The following is a 19155-nucleotide window of genomic DNA, read 5'->3' on the forward strand; positions in this document are numbered from 1 at the left end:
ATCCTGTCATTCGTCTCAGACACAGTCCTGCCCCAGCCCAGGACGAAAAGGAAATCTTACTCACAATAAAGGGCCTCAATGTGTCTAAGAAATTTTGTGCCTCAGTGGGAAGGTACCCATGTCGATAGCACAGTGGGAAGGTATCCATGTCTATAGCACACTCTTTGGGCTGTCTGATTCCAGCTCCATTCATTGTACTTGAGCCATTTTGCAGTTCTTTTTTTTTTTTTTTTGAGACAGACTCTTGCTCTGTTGCCCTGGTTAGAGTGTAGTGGCACAATCTCAGCTCACTGCAACCCCCACCTCCTGGGTTCAAGTGAATCTCCTGCCTCAGCCTCCTGAATAGCTGAGATTACAGGCACTTGCCACCACACCTGGCTAATTGTATTTTTAGTAGACGTGGGGTTTTACCATGTTGGTCAGAGCCAGGCGTGGTGGCATGTGCCTGTAATCTGCCTGCCTCAGCCTCCCAAAGTGCTGGGATTACACCACGCCCGGCCTGCTGTTCTTTTTAAGTTATGGGTAAGTGACAGATCTGATAGATTTGTAAAGTCTGTCATATCTCCATGCAGAATTAATGGGCTCTTTTCCCTCCTGTGGAAAAAATAAAAAATAAAAAGAGAGAGAGACATGTTGCCTAGGCTGGTCTCTTGCCTCAGCCTCCCAAAGAGCTGGGATTACAGGTGGGAGTCACTGCACTTGGCCAAAAAGATATTTTGTCTTCATTTGCAATTCATCTCAACATTTTTTTTTTTTTTTTGTCAACTAAAGAATGATGAGGTATATAAATTTGGAAGAAGAGAGGTTTATTTCTCATACGGTGTTGCAGCCTGCAAGGTGGCCATTCTGACAGGCTGGGAAGTGTAGTCTCTGGCCAGAAGCTGGAAACAGACTCTGAGTGTGGGCAGAATAATACAGGAATCTGTGCTGAACAGTGTGACCAAATACACAGATCCAATAAGCTATAGGAAGGGTCATGAATTTTAAAAATAATTAATTAGTTACTTTTTTGAGACAGGGTTTCATTCTGTCCCCCAGGCTGGAGTGCAGTGGCATGATCACTGGCTCACTGCAGTCTTGACCTCTTGGGCCCAAGCCTCCTAAAAGGCTGGGACCATAGGTATGTGCCACCAAGCCTGTGTAATTTTCTAAATTTTTTTTGTAGAGATGGGATCTCCCTGTGTTGCCCAGGATGGTCTCGAACTCCTGGGCTCAAGTGATCCTCCTGTTTTGACTTCCCAAAGCATTGAGAGTATAGGCATCAGCCACTGTGCCCAGCCATCAATATTTTTGAAGGGGAGCCATGCACGTGCACAATTGAGCTTTTTGCTTCTTCATGGGACCCATGTTCAAATAATGTCCTTGTTAGCATGATCCAAGGGTGGTGTTTTGGCCCTCTGATGTTAAAAGCCGAAGCAGAGGACACAAAAATCGTCACTGTGCTCCCTCTATAGACGGGCCAGAACCACGCGGTGGTTGTTGGTCTGTTATCGGGGAAAAGGGAGGGCAGTGGTGTGCGGCTGGTCGATATCAGTGTGGAGTCTTTTGAAGAGGCCAGTTTCTGTTTAGCCTTTAGGAAAGAAAGCATCGTGGTGGTTAGTGGGGGGGAGGGGTGGCAGATAACGAGAGGCGTGTGATCCCCCATCCTTTAACTACATAAACTGAGTTATATGGCCAGTGACTGTTTTTAAGGTTATTCTGGGGTCTCCTTGGTGAAGAGATGACCCAGTTGGTTGGGGGCTTAGGGTTTTGAGTTGACAGTTTCCAGCACACGCATTTGTGCTCTTCTGGTTTTCCGTCAAGCCTTTTAGAACACTTGCTAGTTTCTTCCTATTGTTCTTTTTTTCTTTTCTTAAATTATACTTTCAGTTCTGGGATACATATGCAGGTTTGTGACATAGGTATACATATGCCACGGTGCTTTGCTTCACCCGTTAACCCGTCATTTATATTAGGCATTTCTCTTAGTGCTCGCCCTCCCCTGGCCCCGCAACCCCCACCAGGCCCTTGCTGTGATGTTCCCCTCCTGGTGTCTATATGTTCTCATTGTTCAACTCCCACTTATGAGTGAGAACATGTGGTGTTTAGTTTTTTGTTCCTGTGTTAGTTTGCTGAGAATGATGGTTTCCAGCTTCATTCATATCCCTGCAAAAGACATAAACTAATCCTTTTTTATGGCTGCATAATATTCCATGGTATATATGTGCCACATTTTCTTTATCCAGTCTATCATTGATGGGCATTTTAGTTGGTTCCAAGTATTTGCTGCTGTGAATAGTGCTGTAGTAAACATACGTGTGCATGTGTCTTTTTTGTTTGTTTGTTTGTTTGTTTTGCTTTGAGACAGAGTTTTGCTCTTGTAACCCAGGCTGGAGTGGTGCAGTGGCATGACCGGGGCTCACTACAACCTCTACTTCCTGGGTTCAAGCGATTCTCCTGCTTTAGCCTCTCAAGTAGCTGGGATTATAGGTGCCTGCCACCACTCCTGGCTAATTTTTTGTATTTTTAGTACAGACTGAGTTTCACCATGTTGACCGGGCTGGTCTCAAACTCCTGACCTCAGGTGATCACCCACCTCGGCCTCCCAAAGCGCTGGGAGTACAAGTGTGAGCCAGCACTGCTGTTTGTTTTTCTGTCTGTTGAAGAGCTATGGTTTACCTCTTTCCAAAAATAGTCGTTTAACGTGTGTTGACACACGAAAGCCGAACTCTGTACATGTTTGAAGAGGTTTATTCTGAGCGAAATGTGAGGCCGTGAGCCATGACACCGCCCCCGGAGGTCCTGAGGACACGTGCCCGAGGTGGTTGAGTTACAGCTTGGTTTTACACCTTTTAGGGAGACATAGGACCTCAGTCAGTACATGTGAGTGTACATTGGTTCAGTCTGGAAAGGCGGGACAACTCAAAGGTCGGGGATGACAAGGTCAGGGTGGCAGCTTACAGGTCACGGGGGGATTCAAAGATTTTCTGATTGGCGCTTAGTTGGAAGAGTTAAATTATTAAATTAATGAAAGACCTGGAATCAATAGAAAGGAGTGTCTGGATTAAGATAAGAGGTTTGGGAGACCGGAGTTCTTGTTATGTAGGTGAAGTTTCCTACGTGGCCACCGTTAGAGGCAACAGACAGCAAGTGTTTCCTATTCCGACCTTTAAAAGGAGCCAGACCCTCAGGTAATCTTTCCAGGATCGCAAAGGGACCTGGAACAGGAAGGAGATTCTCTACAGAGCGTAAGTTTTCCCTAGAAGAGATGGCTTGGCAGGGCCATTTCAAAATATGTCAAAAAATACTTTGAGGTAAAAATACTCTATTTGTTTCAGGGCCTGCTGTCTGTATCCTCTGATGCTATGTTAGAGTCGGGTTGGAATTTCATACCTTGCTTCTACAAAAGTCTGTTTCGTCAGTCTTAAGATCTCTGTTTTAATGTTAACGCTGGTCAGTTGTGCCTGAACTTCAATGGAGGAGGGAATAATAAGGCGTTTTGGACTCCTCCTTCCTGCCTTTTTTTTTTTGAGATACATTCTTGCTGCAACCTCCCGGGTTCAAGCGATTCTCCTGCCTCAGCCACCCAGCTACTTTAGCCTCTCAAGTAGCTGGGATTATAGGTGCCCGCTGGATTACAGGCGTGTGCCACCATACCTGGCTGATTTTTGTATTTTTAGTAGAGACGGGGTTTCGCCATGTTGGTCAGGCTGGTCTTGAACTCGTTGCCTCAAACGATGCGCCAGCCTTGGCCTCCCAATGTGCTGGGACTGTAGGCATGAGCCACTGAGCCTAGCCCCTCCTTCCTGTCTTAGCCTGAATTAGTTTTACAGATTTATTGGCCAAGAGGAGAGGTGCGGTCAGTCAGTTGGGAGGGCTGGAATTTTATTTTTGTTTTACAGTGCATTTGCAGGAGGAAGCTAAAATCCTGAAAGATATATACAGAAAATAGAGTACAGTTAGTTGAGGGTCAAGGGTATGTTCCTTGAGACTTGCCAGGGTAGGAACTGTTCGCCCTGCCCAGTGTGGACTTGGCCCCCGGCACAAGGTACAGCCTGGCTGCTGTGCCCACATGCAGGATCTGGGCAGGAGTCCAGCCGTTGGCATGCACCACAAAGGGGTGTCTCCTGCGGGAGAATAACCTTGCAGGATCAGCCTAGAGGGCTGCTTGCCTGGCTGTAAACATTGCTTTTGCAAAATGAATATCAACTGAAAATAAAGTAAAAACATTCAGATTAGAGGCTTCCTGGAATGGCTAGTGTTGGAAATAGATGTTGGAAATAGACGCTCAGTCCTGTAAAGAAAAATTAGCACTGAGACAAAGGATCGTTTAGCAACGCAATTTTTACTTGGAGTACCCTTGCTTGTCGTTGTGCCACGAGAGTACAGTGAACAAAGGAAAACACACACATTTATCCCTTACGTATTTGGGGTCATCCTTACTGCTGTGTCTAATCTCCGTTGGCTGGAGCCAGACCTCACAGTGTAAACTAAAACCTGATTGGCTAACAACTTAAAACTTTTCTAAACAGGTAAAAGCAATGGGGAGCTGGGACAAGCCTGTGAGCACGTCCAGCACAGATATTCTGGTTAAAGTACAGGGACATAGACTATACTACGTGCCTGTGAGCATGGCATGTTTAACAGCTACATAGGATAGGGTTTAACAAAGTTATTAGCGCACTTATTCTACAAGAAAGGAACTTTAAAAAGGAACTTCCTACTTCCTACAGCCAGGAGTTTCTGTGATCCTTGGGTCCTCCTAGAATAAACAGCCCAGATAAGAAGTCAGCTCAGACCAGCCTGGCCAACATGGTGAAACCTTATCTCTACTAAAAATTTGAAAAATTAGCCAGGGGTAGTGGCACATGCCGGTAATCCCAGCTACTAGGAAAGCTGAGGCTGGAGAATGGCTTGAATCCAGGAGGCGGAGGTTGCAGTGAGTCAAGATTGCGGCACTGCACTCCAGCCTCGGTGACAGAGCGAGATTCCATCTCAAAACAGGGGAAAAAGGAAGTTCTACAGGCCTGGACTTGCTGCTTGTGTCTGAGGGGTGGGGCAGTCTTGGGAACGGAGCCCTCACTGCCCCCTGCCCTACCCCCTTACATTTGGTCACAGTGGTGATGATGGTTGTATTGTGAGAGCAGAGGAAAACATGGCTTGACAGTTTTTCTGAAATGGTGTAAAATGGCAATGTTAAATTATTGTGTCTTACTAATTATAGTTCCGTAATGTAGCTTATGAAAATAAAACCAAGAAAACTGGAGTCCAGTTGTCCTTGATTGGATAACTAGTTATTAATTTCTTTCTTCTCCAAATCTAATCACTTTATTTCTAATTATGAAAGACTAAGAATATGCAGTAATGTGCAGGAAATTATATAACAGCCACCCTGTCACATCACCCAGATTTAAGAGATAATACCATGCTGTCCTATATACTTCAAATGAGAACTGTTTCAGGAAATAAAATGTAGTAAAGTCCACAGTCTCCATCCTTCCTCCCCTCCCTTCCTGTAACCATGGTCCTAACGGTGATCATTCTTTCCCATGCATGATACTTTTCCTATGGTATATTTACTAATAAAATGTATATTTTTCGGTTGTTATTTATTTAGCACCAACATACTATGTCTTTTTACATAGCATTATGTTTTTGAGATTTAAAAACGTTTCTTCTTTTTATTTTTAGAGACAGGGTCTCGCTCTTAGCCCAGGCTGGAGTTCAGTGGTGTGGTCATAGCTCACTGCAGCCTTGACCTCGTGCGTTCACATGATCCTCCTCTCAGCCTCCTGAGTAGCTGGGACTACATGCATGCCTGCCACGGTGCCCGGCTACTTAATTTTTTTTTTTTAGAGATGCAGTCTCCCTGTGTTGCTCAGGCTGGTCTCATACTCCTGGTCTCAAGCTCTGACCACACCTGGGCCTCCCAAAGTGCTGGGATTACAGATGTGAGCCACCATGTGGGTCCGGAGATTTATTGTATTGATTAATTACAGATGCAGCCTCTTCATTAAACTGTTGTGTAATATTCTTTTTACCAATGTATTTGTTTTCAACAGCTGCCATAACGTTACCAGATACTGGGTGACTTAAAGCAACACAATGCCTCATAGTTCTGGAGGCCAGGAGTCCAAATTCTAAGTGTCAGCAGGGCTCTGCTCTTTCCGAAACCTGTAGAGGAGAACCCCTCCTTTCCTCTTCCAGCATCTGGTGGGGGCCGGCGATCCTTGGCTTGCAGATGCGTCCTTCCCGTCTCCACCTCCATCTTTGCACAGCCCTCTCTTCTGTGTGTCTGTTGTGTCTTTGTCCACATTATCCCCTTCTTAGAAGGACAACAGTCATTGGATTTATGGTCTGCCCTACTCCAGTATGACCTCGTCTTAACTCCATGATATCTGCAAGGCCCTGTGTCCAGTTATGTCCACATGCACAGGGAGTGGGGGATAGGACGTGTATTTTGGGAGAACACAATTCAGCCCGTGTCAATCAATCGATTGCAGTTTATTCATTCACCTGTTGGTGGTCAGTTAGATTGCTTCCCCGTGTTGTCATCACGTTACTGTGCCAAGAACATTTTTCCATAATCACTGCATGTAACTGTGTGTGCACATGCAAATTTCTCTCTTTTTTTTTTTTTTTTTTTTGAGATAGGATCTCACTCTGACACCATGGCTGGAGTACAGTGATGCAGTCTTGGCCTCCTGGGCTCAAGCAATCCTCCCACCTCAGCCTCCTGAGTAGCTGGAACCATAGGTGCACACCACCAGGCCTGGCTAATTTTTTCTTTCTTTTTGAAGAGATGGGTTTTACCATGTTGCCCAGGATGGTCTTGAACTCCTGGGCTCAAGTCATCTGAGCCCTTGGCCTCCCAACGTGCTGGGATTACAGGTGTGAGCCACCGTGTCCCACATGTGATGTGAATTTCTCTAAGGAAACATTAGCGGTGGGATATCTGGGGTGCAGGATGTCTCTAACTCTGCTAGACCTTGCCAGACCGCTTCCAGGGTTTCTGTCAATTCACACTTGCTTCCATTTCCCTACAAATGTACCATCACTGTGTGTTAACAGACTTTGGTCATTCTGCAAGATGGAAAATCGTATTTCATTATTGTTCTTATTATAATTTCCTTAAGTACAGTGAGGTTGAATATCTCTTCATATGTTTATGGGCCATTCAGGTGTACTTTTTTATAAATTGTCCATTTGTGTGAATTCTTCTGTTGGGTTGCTTTTTCTTGGTTATTTATAAGAATTCTTTATATATTCTATCTAGATACTAAGTCCTCTGTTCCTAAAATAATATCCTCTCCTGGTCAATCTTGTTTTCTCCCTTTGTTTATGGAGACTTTTATTTTAATATTAATGTTAATCATTATCTTATTAATCTTCTTAGTTATTATCTTATTAATCCGATTTTTGAAGCTTTTTGTCAAGGAAAATCTCAAGCATATATAAGAGAGATTAGTACATGGGACATTCCAGCTGCACCACAGTCAGCACGTGGACACCTTGTCCACCCTACCCCATATGGGGCTATTTTGGGTTTTTATTTATATGTGTTTTGAGATGGACTTTTGCTCTGTCACCCAGGCTGCAGTGCAGTGGCGCTGTCTCATCTCATTGCAACTTTTTCCTCCTGGCTTCAAGCGATTCTCCTGCCTCAGCCTCCCCAGTAGCTGGGATTACAGGTGCTCACCACTATGCCCAGCTAATTTTTGTATTTTTAGTAGAAGCGGGGTTTCACCATGTTGGCCAGGCTGGTCTCAAACTTATGACTTCAGGTGATCCGCCTGCCTCAGCCTCCCAAAGTGCTGAGATTACATGTGTGAGCCACCACACCTGGCCCAAATGGGGTATGTTGAGGTATATCCCAGACCTCTGGTCATGCTGTCTGTGCGAATATCATGCTGCAGCTATGAAAGACAGGAGCTGCAAGAATATGGCTGCAATGCCATTATCTTCCCCTCCCAGAATTCACAATAATTTGCAATATCGTCAAATATCCACTTAGTATTCAGTTTTCTGCAGTTGTCTTCCCCCCCCCCTTTTTTTTTATTTAAACAATTGGTTACAGTGAAATGGGATTTATAATCCTTTTCGTTATGGTTGATTTTTTTGGGGTCAAATTTAAGAAATTCTGCCTTATTCCAAAGTATGGGAAAAAAAGTATTACCTATGTCCCTCTAATAGTTGAAATTCGCCTTTCCTACTTAGATTTCTAGCCATCTGATATGCTCGGGTGCTGGGGTAGGTCGGGATCCATGGTGATTGGCTTTCTCACCTGGGTAGCTCAGTGCCGCAGCGTCGTCCCTTGGATGGCCAGTCTCCCCTCCCCCCACAGCTCCCTCCTGCCCCTTCTCGCGACTACAGAACCCCCTTGTCCCTCTCTCTTGGCCTGCTCTGTGCCTGCCCCGCTGCTGGACCTGGCTGGAGGAAACAGCATACATCTCCCCGACCACAGCACTTCTCCCTGGTCGTCCTTCCCCCGCCCCCGTTCTCCTGCTCCTTCCCTCCCCAGCCCTCCTCCCGCCTCTCACCCTGAGCTGCTGACTCGGCTTCTCAGTTCTGTGAGCTAGCAGATGTCAACAGGGAGCATCCACAGTCTCCCGCCGCACACCCGCCCCCCACCTGCGTCTGCGGCCGCGTCCTCAGCCTCCCTTGGGCGCGAGGACTGCGTGCTGCCGGAGAAGGCGGCTCCCCCACAGTGCGCCAGACCCTTCCCAGACCCTCCCCTCGCCCTCTCCGCTTCCCTCTCTCCCCGGGCGGTGATTGTGTTTTGTTTGTTTTCCTCTTTATGGCGTCATTCTCATCCACAAACAAATAGGCTGAGATTTCTTCCATTAAAAAAGAAAGAGACTCATCAGTGTATCTTTTCTCTGTCTTTTCACAGTCTCTGCCCCTGTTTTTTTTTTTTTGAGATGGAGTTTGAATCTTGTTGCCCAGGCTTGAGTGCAATGGCTGGATCTCGGCTCACTGTAACCTCCGCCTCCTGGGTTCAAGCGGTTCTCCTGCCTCAGCCTCCCGAGTAGCTAGGATTACAGGCGCTCGCCACCATGCCTGCCTAATTTTTATATTTTTAGTAGAGATGGGGTTTCCCCATGTTGTCCAGGCTGGTCTCAAACGCCTGACCTCAAGTGATCCACCTTGCCTCCATCTCCTAAAATGCTAGAATTACAGGCATGAGCCACTGCCCCTGGCCTCTTTGCTCCTTTTTCTGGCAAAAGTCTTCTAAGAGTTTTCTGTGTTTGCTGTCTGCAGTTCTCTTCTCTCTCTCTCTTTTTTTTTTTTTGAGACGAGTCTTGCTGTTGCTCAGGCTAGAGTGCAACAGCGTGATCTCAGCTCACTGCAACCTCCACCTCCTGGGTTTAAGCAATTCTCTTGCCTCAGCCTCTCAAGTAGCTGGGATTATAGGCAAGCAGCACTGCGCCTGGCTAATTTTTGTATTTTTAGTAGAGATGGGGTTTCGCCACGTTGGCCAGGCTGGTCTCGAACTCCTGTCTTCAAATAACCTGCCTGTCTTGGCCTCCCAAAGTGCTGGGATTACAGGTGTGAGCCATTGTGCCCAGTCTCCTCTCAGTCTCTTTTAAGCCCACTGTGGTCATGCTGTCACCCATGCCCTTGCCCAAGCCTGTCCTTGTGGAGGTCACCAATGACCTTCACTTTGCCAAGCCCTGAGGGCAACCCTCAGCATTTATTGACCTCCCTGGATACCCATTCTTCACTTGGACCCAGGACACTGCACTTGGGGTCTTCCTCCCCTGTCACTGGCTGTTCCTTCCCAGACTCATGCCTCACTCACTGGTTCCTTCCCATTCCCTGAAGTGTTAGTGTTGAAGGACCCCAGGGCTCAGTCTTTTAGATTCCTCTTTTCTTCATCCAGCATCCTTTTCTGAATGATGTCATTCAGTGTTAAAGTTTAAGTATCACCTACAGGTCTGGCACAGTGGATCACCTGAGGTCAGGAGTTCAAGACCAGACTGGCCAACGTGGCGAAACCCCGTCTCTACCAAAAATACAAAAATTAGCCGGGTGTGGTGGTGCTCACCTGTAGTCCCAGCTACTCAGGAGGCTGAGGCAGGAGAATTGCTTGAACCCAGTAGGTGGAGGTTGCAGGGAGTCAAGATTGCACCACTGCACTCCAGCGTGGGGGCAGAGTAAGACTCTGTCTCAAACAACTGAACAAAAAACAAAGAAAACCCACGTACAGTCATTGTTAGTATTTGTAGTAGTAAAGTCATGACAAAGACTGAGTTAGCAAACCCTAAACTATACTGCCCTTGGGGAAAATCCAGGGTTAGCTTCCCAGAAACCTCTGGTCTGGTCACAACATTTTCCTCAATTGACCAATACATAACCTTGGTTATATGTGTGTTTTTGTGGAAGACACCTTTTTAATATATATTGATGACTCACTAACAGGGTGCTCATGGCCAACAGGTGTGTAACTCGTGCCTGACAAAGCTTCTCCAACACCCGCATTTTCTCCATAAGGCACATCACAGCCTTCCTGTGTTAAGAACAGTAGACAGCGGGGGTCCAAAGTGGCTCCTGCCGGAGGTCATGGCGCTTGCGAAGGTGAGGTCATGAGTTCAAGGCTAACCCGAGCAACCTCATAAGCTCAAACTGATTGGCAAAAAAAAAAAAAAAAAAAAAAAGAACAGTGGACAGCATGTGAAGACTAAGTGTGGGGCCTTTTAAACAGCAAAATCAACCCCGCAGAAAGCACAAAAATGTGCACTAAGACTGTACGCAGGACACTTGCTTAAACTGTGTGGGAGCTAAAATGAGAAGGCAGAGTGTTGCAGGCAGCCGGGCTGCTCTAATGAATGTGGCTTCAACAACAAACATTTCTCATAGTTCTCGAGGCTGAGAAGTCCCAGATCAAGGCACTGGCGGATCCAGTGTCTGCTGAGGGCCTGTTTCTGGTTTGCAGACAGTCATCTTCTGGCTGTGTTCTCACCGGAGAGAAAGAAGGCAAGCCCGTTCTCTGGGCTTTACAAGGCACTCATCCCATTCTTGAGGGCTCTGCACTTGTGAACTACTTGACTGCCAAAGACCCCAACTCCAAATATCATTCCATTGGAATTAGGGTTTCAACATCTGACTTTTGGGGGACACTTTCAGCCTCTTGCACCCTGTGTGTTCTCAGCTGGGAGTGTGCACATTGTTCACAGTTTTTGAATGTCTGTGAATGATGGTGGTGTTACAAAATACATTGAGCAGGTATGGCCAGGCACAGTGGCTCACACCTGGAATGCACTTTGGGAGGCCAAGGCAGGTGGATCACCTGAGGTCAGGAGCTTGAGACCAGCCTGGCCAACATGGTGAAACCCTGTCTCTACTAAAAATACAAAAATTAGCTGGGCCTGGTGGCGGATGCCTGTAATCCCAACTAATCAGGAGGCAGAGGCAGGAGAATCGTTTGAACCCAGAAAGCAGAGGTTGCAGTGAGCTGAGATCATACCCCTACACTCCAGCCTGGGTGACAAAAGTGAGACTCCATCTCAAAAACAAAACAAAACAAAACAGCAAGTAGATGAATTCATGAATACAGAATCTGCAAACATGGATTCACTCCTTTAATTTGTTAATTTCATGTATTACATCATAGAATGTGTAACGGCAAACCATCTTTGCATTCATGATATGGTCATTATTTATACCTTTTAAAATATATTGTAAGAATTTGTGTGCAAATATTTCACTTAGGACTTTTGCACCTACATTTATAAGTAAGAGAGTCATTCAGTTTTTCATTCTCAATTTATCGTTGTCCGGTTTTTGTATCCAAGGCATTATTTGCTCCAGTAGACATTTACTCCCGATGTTTTTTTTTTTTTTTTTTTTTGATTAGTGAATCTTTTTTGTCAGGTCTCCCACCCCAGTTTTTGGTTATAAAAAATTTTCAGACCCAAAAAAATGGAAGGAATAGTACAGCAAACATTTTTTTTTTGAGACGGAGTCTCGCTCTTGTTACCCAGGCTGGAGTGCAATGGCGTGATCTCGGCTCACCGCAACCTCCACCTCCTGGGTTCAGGCAATTCTCCTGCCTCAGCCTCCCGAGTAGCTGGGATTACAGGCACGCGCCACCAAGCCCAGCTACTTTTTTGTATTTTTAGTTGAGACAGGGTTTCACCTCGTTGAACAGGATGGTCTCGATCTCTTGACCTCGTGATCCACCCTCCTCGGCCTCCCAAAGTGCTGGGATTATTGGCGTGAGCCACTGCACCTGGCCAGCAAACATTTATACATGGATCGTGTGTATTCAACAATTCTTGGCAATTTGCCGTATTGCTTTACATGTCTGTATGTGTGTTGTGTACATGTGTATTTTGTGAGCCATTTGGGGATAAATCACAGAGGCTATGACACTTGTACATCATCTATCTAGGAACATTCTGTATTTCCGCTTGTCTCATACCTGAAAAGGTAATGGTCATTAATAGTATCAACCCCCATCCATATTCCCTCCTTCTGTTGTCGCCAAATGTCTCATACAGCTGTTCTTAATCGTGAACCAGAATCTAGTTAAGGTTCACGTGGTGCAATCAAGTTGACTTCTCTGTTGTTTCTTTTAATCTGGAGTTGTCTCACCACCTTTTTTCCTGTTACTTTGAAATTTTTTTCTTTTCTTTCACGTTCTTTCTCTGTCACCCAGGCTGGAGTGTGGTGGGTGATCAAATCAATTATAGCTCATTGTAGCCACGACCTCTCAGGCTCAGGGATCCTCCCACTTCAGCCTTCCAAGGAGCTGGGACTACAGGCGTGCACCACCACAGCAGGCTAATTATTTTTTTGTAGACACAGGGTCTTACTATGTTACCCAAGCTTTTCTCAAACGTCTGCGCTCAAGCAGTCCTCCCCCCTCAGCCTTTCAAAGTGCTAGGATTACAGGTGTGAGGCACCGCCCCTGGCCAGATTTCAAAGACAGACATATAAAATAGTTGGGAAACATTTCCTCTCTTTTCTCTTTTACCAATTTGACACTTTTTTTTCCTGTTTTTAAATTTATTAACATAAAGTTGTTTGTATTAATTTCTTATTTTTATTTTTTATTTTTTGAGACAGAGTCTCGCTCTGTCACCCAGGCTGGAGTGCAGTGACTCGATCTTGGCTCACTGCAACCTCCACCTCCCGTGTTCAAGCAATTCTCCTGCCTCAGCTTCTGGAGAACTGGGATTACAGGCGTGTACCACCACACCTGGCTAAATTTTTTTGTATTTTTATTAGAGATGGGGTTTCACCATGTTGGTCAGGCTGGTGTCAAACTCCTGACCTCGCAATCTGCCTGCCTCCGCCTCCCAAAGTACTGGGGTCACAGATGTGAGCCACCACGCCCAGCAATTTCTTATTATTTTTAAGGGTAAAATCTTTATGTCACGTTTTCATTCCAGATATCATTTTATTGTTGCATGAGTGTGTTCAGCATTCTTTCCCTTTTATTGGTCAGTTTTGTTGGAGATGTGCCTATTTTATAACTTTTCAAGGGATCGTATTTTAATCTTTTTGGTTTTCTTCTATTGTTTCTTTATTATTTTCTCTTTGTAGGGTTTGCTGTGGTCTGAATGTGTGTGTCTCCCCAGAATGCCTATGTTGAAATCCTAACCCTTAAGGTGATGGTATTAGGAGGTCAGGTCTTTGGGAAGTGATTAGGTCATGAGGGCAGAGCTCTTACTATAGGGGTTAGTGTCCTTATAAAGAGACCCCAGAGAGCCAGCTAGTCCCTTCTACCATGTGAGGACACAAGGAGAGGGTGCCATCTATGAACCAGAAAGTGGACTCTCACCCAACATTGCACCTGCCAGAGCCTTGAACTGGGATTTCCCAGCCCCCAGGACTGTAAAGAATAAACCGCCTTAATGAGCTACCCAGTTCACAATATTTTGTTACAACAGCTTGAATGAACTAAGACAGGCTTCGTTCTATTTTTTTTCTTCTAACTTCTTGATTCTTAGCTTAATTTCATTCTTTCATCTTGTTGAAGCATATGCAGTCTAGGCTATAAAAATGTCTCTAAGGACCGCTGTATTGATTGTATCAATACAATTGCTATATAGTGTTCTCATGGTGATTCAGTTCTAAATCTTTTGGTCTTTGTTATAATTTCTTCATGGCATTTGTATAACATTTGTTATATAAAATCTTTGCTGAAACACTGGTTGTGGGTTAATATGCAGGCAGTTCAGATCTGTTTCTAATGACTCTGTAATCTCCAGTTGCTAATGAAGGGATCTATGTGTGTCTTTGGGTTTAGTCTTCCCAGTTCCTCTTTTTTGATGGAATCTTAATATTTAAAAAGTCTAATTTGAACCAGGCACGGTGGGTCACACCTAGCGCTTTGGGAGTCCGAGGCAGGATGATTGTGTGGGCCCAGAAGTATGAGACCAACCTGGGCAATATAGTGAGAACTCATCTATCTATCTATGTATTTTAAAGGAGTTGATTGTGGTGGTGTTTTCCATAGTCCCAGCTATTTGGGAGGCTAAGGTGGGAGGACTACTTGAGCCCAGGGAGGTCGAGGCTGTAGCTGTAGTGAGCTGTGTTTGTGCCACTGCACTCTAGCCTGGGCGACAGAGCGAGATCCTGTCTCAAAAAACAAAACAAAAGAAATCCAAGTTGAGAATCTGTTTCAGCTAGTGAGTTCAGTCTGTTTACACTTGTTTAAGTTTCCGCAGGCCTGAGGGCAGGCAGTGAGTATCTCAGCTGATTGTTCACAGTCATGTCGAATCAAACTCCTCGTTCCACCCTTTCCCCGATTTCTGCGGCATCAATGGATGCTTTTTAATGAACAGGTTTTTAATTTCCTAATTCCTTCCTGTTTTCTGTTTTGATTCACCAAGTGTTTTTAGGTGAGTTTCAAGCCCCATTCCCACCGTGCATTCCTCCCAGTTGTCGTGTCTGCCTGTTCTTGTTAATTCGGATCCTCTCCTTGTGTGTAGTTTTTATAACGGGCTCCTCTTCAGCGGGGTGTATTTCTGGCCTGGACGGTGGGAGTCTCGCGGTAAAGTGGATTTGCACTGGCCTCTGCCAGGTGTTCCAGGCGTTTCGCTGGCCCAGAGTCACTTGTATTCATTTCTCAGCCAGGTGTTCCTACTTTGCAGGCATGGTGTACACGTGGGGATTGCTTTCTTTTTTCCCTTCCACTCAGAATCCAGACGGAGACGAGCTTCTTTGCACATCCCGGAGCCTGGGGGGTAGAGCTCTTTCGTTTTGCTTTGGCTGCCTTACCTGAGACATGAACCTTTGGGGGCTCAACATTGCAGGCGTGGCTCTCACGTGCTTCCAAGGCTGCTTCTACACGTCGACACAAAATCCTAAGCACCCGACTGTTGGGGTGTTCCTGGGGCGGGTCCTGTCCCCCAGCATCACTGGGCCCGTCAGCGTCTGTGGGTTCAGCCTCACCCTGGCTTTCAGTTTCCTCTCCAATCCCGGCCCTGGGGAGTCCGTTTTCCCTATGAGTTCTTCATCTCTTCTTTTTGTTGTTATTCAGTCTGCCATTTCTAGTGTCTGTAGCCTTAATCTGCAGTGTTGTCAGAACCAGAAGTTACTACTGATTTCTCACCTAACACCATAGATGCAGTTAAAATGCATTTTTTCTGTCATCTTGATCCGAGGTTTACTTACCATTTATAACCTTTAGATTTGCAGCATTCAGAATATGACACGTCTCTCTCTCCATAGCCCGACTGAAATCCCGGCAATGGCTAACGAAGGTTATCCTTGTCCATGTGACATTGGCCACAGACTTGAGTATGGAGGGATGGGCCGTGAAGTTCAAGTCGAGCACATCAAGGCTTATGTCACCAAATCCCCTGTTGATGCAGGCAAAGCTGTGATTGTCATTCAAGATATATTTGGCTGGCAGTTGCCCAACACCAGATATATGGCTGACATGATCTCAGGAAATGGATACACGTATGTACAAAGTTCTGTTTCTTTGTTTAAATTCATATACATTTTGATGGTTTATTTTGTTCCCTTTAAAAACAAACCGCTGGGCACAGTGGCTCAGGCCTGTAATCCCAGCATTTTCGGGAGGACGAGGTGGGCGGATCACTGGAGGTCAGGAGTTCGACACCAGCCTGACCAACATGGTGAAACCCTGACTCTACTAAAAATACAAAAATTGCCGGGCGTGGTGGTGCATGCCTGTAATCCTAGCTACTTGGGAGGCTGAGGCAGGACAATCGCTTGAATCTGGGAAGTGGGAGTTGTAGTGAGCCGAGAACACACCATTGTACTCCAGTTTGGGTGACAAAAGCAACACTCTGTCTCAAAAACAAAAAAAAAACAAAACAGTCTGACTATACAGAATTTATATGAAACACGTCCTTATCTCACTGTGGTGAAGGTAAATGGGAAATGTCATGTGAAATTAAACACCCTCCTGCTGCTGCTAACCCAACCCTGGCTTCTTGTCCTCCTGGGTGTACATGACCTCCAGACTTGCTGGACACTGAGAATTCTTTCCCCGTGTGGGGCTCCGGCCAGACGCAGGCACTGGACACCTTGGGCAGACCTCACCGGCTCCGAAATGGACCCATCACTTGGCCCTTCAAGCAGCTCAGCCTCGGGTCAGATTTCACAGGCTCATTTGGCCACGAATCCACCTGGTCCACACACGTACCATCGTGGCCCTGTCAGAATTAGACTGGGGTTCAGAAGTGGCACAGTGAGACCTTGCTCCCCTACCAAAGTTTACCTCTTTGTCTGGCCAAGTTTGTATCAGCCTTTGGCAAAGGCTGATACCCGATTGCTTCTTATTTGCCCCTGGCATAAAGCACAGAGGAGAGCCAGCACCCTTCCTTCCTCCAGCGTCGGAAAGCGTCAACCCAGCAAGCCCTGAGCTTGGTGCAGGGCTGGATTCCTTTGTGTTCAAAGAAAGAGAAGCTGGAGACTCCGAGGGTGAGCCTACATCATGTTTTCCTAGGAGGAGAAACCGGATTAAAGGAATCATGCCTGCCCTGACAGGATGCGGACTCAGTGCTGAATGAAAAGACCTTCCTTCAAGTTTTCCTTTTTCATGTCCCCAGATGAGGGGGCTTAACTTTCTAGGAGCAAGCCCAGTAATAAAAAAAAATAGCTAGCCTCTTGCTCCGCTAGAGCCAGTGCTAAGGGTATGACTGGGATCGTTGCCCTTAATCCTCCGGCAGCCCCTTGAGGGCAGAGCTGCTGTTGCTCTCATTTTGCAGATTAGGAAACCAGGCCATAAAGAGAGCTGGGACCTTGCGCCAGATCGCAGCGCCCGAGCAGCCGATCAAATGGCATTGCTGTTCCTGCTATTTCACGGTGGGTCCTTTAGCAGGACTCAGGACATAAACGATAAGGAAAGACCCCTGGTTTACAAAGCACTTTCACATGGATACAAGTCTTTTTGCCCTCCAGAGCCTCCTCTGAGGTTCGGCAGTGCAAGGGTGCTGTTTCTTTGTCAGATAAGAAAATAAGGCTGGAAGTGGTGGCATGACCCGTTAGGGCCACACGGCGGCGTGCGGTGTACTGAGCCTCGAACTTGGATTTTCTCACTCAAGTTTCAGTGTTCTTTCTACCCCTACAGGAGGAGCCCTGTTCCTCCAACCAGGTGGCATTCTATTTTAGGAAACAGGACTCAACCCAAGAGGCTGGCTCCATCCGTCTGGGTTGGCTTGCGTGGAAGAGCGACCTGGACTGGGGCCAGGTGTGTTTGCTCTCTGCTGCCCGTCTTAGGATCATACCCTCTGGAGAGGATACTGTACCTCGTTGGCGTCTTGGGCGGAGGCTGGGAAAATTGCTTGGTCATAGTGACTGGACACGTTAGCCAGGTGTGCCCTCCGGCCTGAAGCTCAGGTGAAAGGCCAGGAGTCCCCCAGGCTGGCTGAGGGGGCAGGAGGGGCTCTCAAAGCCACCCGCCTCAGGCCCATTCCCTCCGGTGCCCCCAGCCTATCCCATGGGGGTGTGCCCTGTGGATGGCCTCATCATTTGCAGGGCCAAGTTACCAACTGGCTGCCAGACGCTGTGCACCTGCGGTTGTGAAACCTAAGATGGCTTGACCTGGTGCCAGGTGGCTGCTTTGCTGTGGTCAAAGTTGGCCTTCACAGCCACTACTTTTCCTTTGCCTTTTCTCCAGACTTGCTAACTTAGCAAGTTTTTAAATAAATGCAAACAAAATACTGAGTCAAGCAACTCTGCAACTAAGCTCAATTCATGTCCCTATTTTGCAGAACAATTGTTCCAGACTTCTTCGTAGGGCAAGAGCCTTGGGACCCCTCTGGCGACTGGTCCATCTTCCCTGAGTGGCTGAAAACGAGAAATGCCCGGAAGATCGATAGGTGAGTTATCCGCAGACGTGGCCGTTTGTGTGGCATGCGCCAGGGAGGAGAGAGCCACGTGGGCTTCACCTTTCAGATACTGCTCCCTCCCTCAGGGTAGGACTTCTCCACGACCAATGGAATCCTTCCCATGGCACAAAGGGGAAAACAATTTTTTTTTTTTGGAGATGGAGTCTCGCTCTGTCACCCAGACTGGAGTGCAATGGCATGATCTTGGTTCACTGGAACCTCCACCTCCCAAGTTCAAGCAATTCTCCTGTCTCAGCCTCCCAAGTAGCTGGGATTACAGGTATATACCACCATGCCTGGCTGATTTTTGTATTTTTTAGTAGAGACGAGGTTCCACCATGTTGGCCAGGCTGGTCTCGAACTCCTGACCTCAGATGATCCACCTGCCTCAGCCTCCCCAAAGTGCTGGGTATTACAGGCATAAGCCACTGCACCTGGCTTAAATTTTTTTTTTTGAATTTTTCTAATTCAAAATTTAGTTTAATTTGAATTCTTTTAATTAAAAAAAATATTTTTTTAATTAAAATTTTTAGGCCGGGCTTGGTGGCTCACACCAGTAATCCCAGCACTTTGGCAGCCTGGGCTGGCTGATTACTTGAGATCAGGAGTTCAAGACCAGGCTGGCCAACATGGTGAAACCCCATCTCTACTAAAAATACAGAAAAAAAAATCTGGGTGTTGTGATGCATGCCTGTACTCCCAGTTACTCCAGAGGCTGAGGCAGGAGAATCTCCTGAACGTAGGCGGCAGAACTTGCAAATTGCTGAGGTCTTACCACTGCACTCTAGCCTGGGGGACAGAGCAAGACTCTGTCTCTAAAAAAAAACTGATTAATTAAAGATTTAAAAATAAAATAGAG

At 46.3% G+C, this 19155-nt stretch overlaps 1 protein-coding gene across 2 annotated transcripts in view; it reads left to right on the forward strand.

The window, feature by feature from the left end:
- CMBL (carboxymethylenebutenolidase homolog) overlaps window positions 1-19155 on the forward strand; it is a 30401-nt gene that overhangs the window by 3292 nt on the left and 7954 nt on the right. Inside the window, exons 1-3 of one of the 2 annotated variants that reach the window (XM_035291774.3) lie at window positions 3077-3227; window positions 15664-15897; window positions 18180-18287. In XM_035291774.3, the coding sequence (XP_035147665.1) occupies window positions 15683-15897; window positions 18180-18287 (323 nt within the window). In that variant the 5' untranslated portion in view covers window positions 3077-3227; window positions 15664-15682. Of the gene's footprint in view, window positions 1-3076; window positions 3228-15663; window positions 15898-18179; window positions 18288-19155 lie in introns of those variants that run through there. The other variant, XM_035291775.3, reaches the window with a different exon arrangement.

This window comes from Callithrix jacchus, chromosome 2, assembly GCF_049354715.1.
Source record: "Callithrix jacchus isolate 240 chromosome 2, calJac240_pri, whole genome shotgun sequence".
In the NCBI taxonomy this organism is placed as follows: domain Eukaryota; kingdom Metazoa; phylum Chordata; class Mammalia; order Primates; family Cebidae; genus Callithrix; species Callithrix jacchus.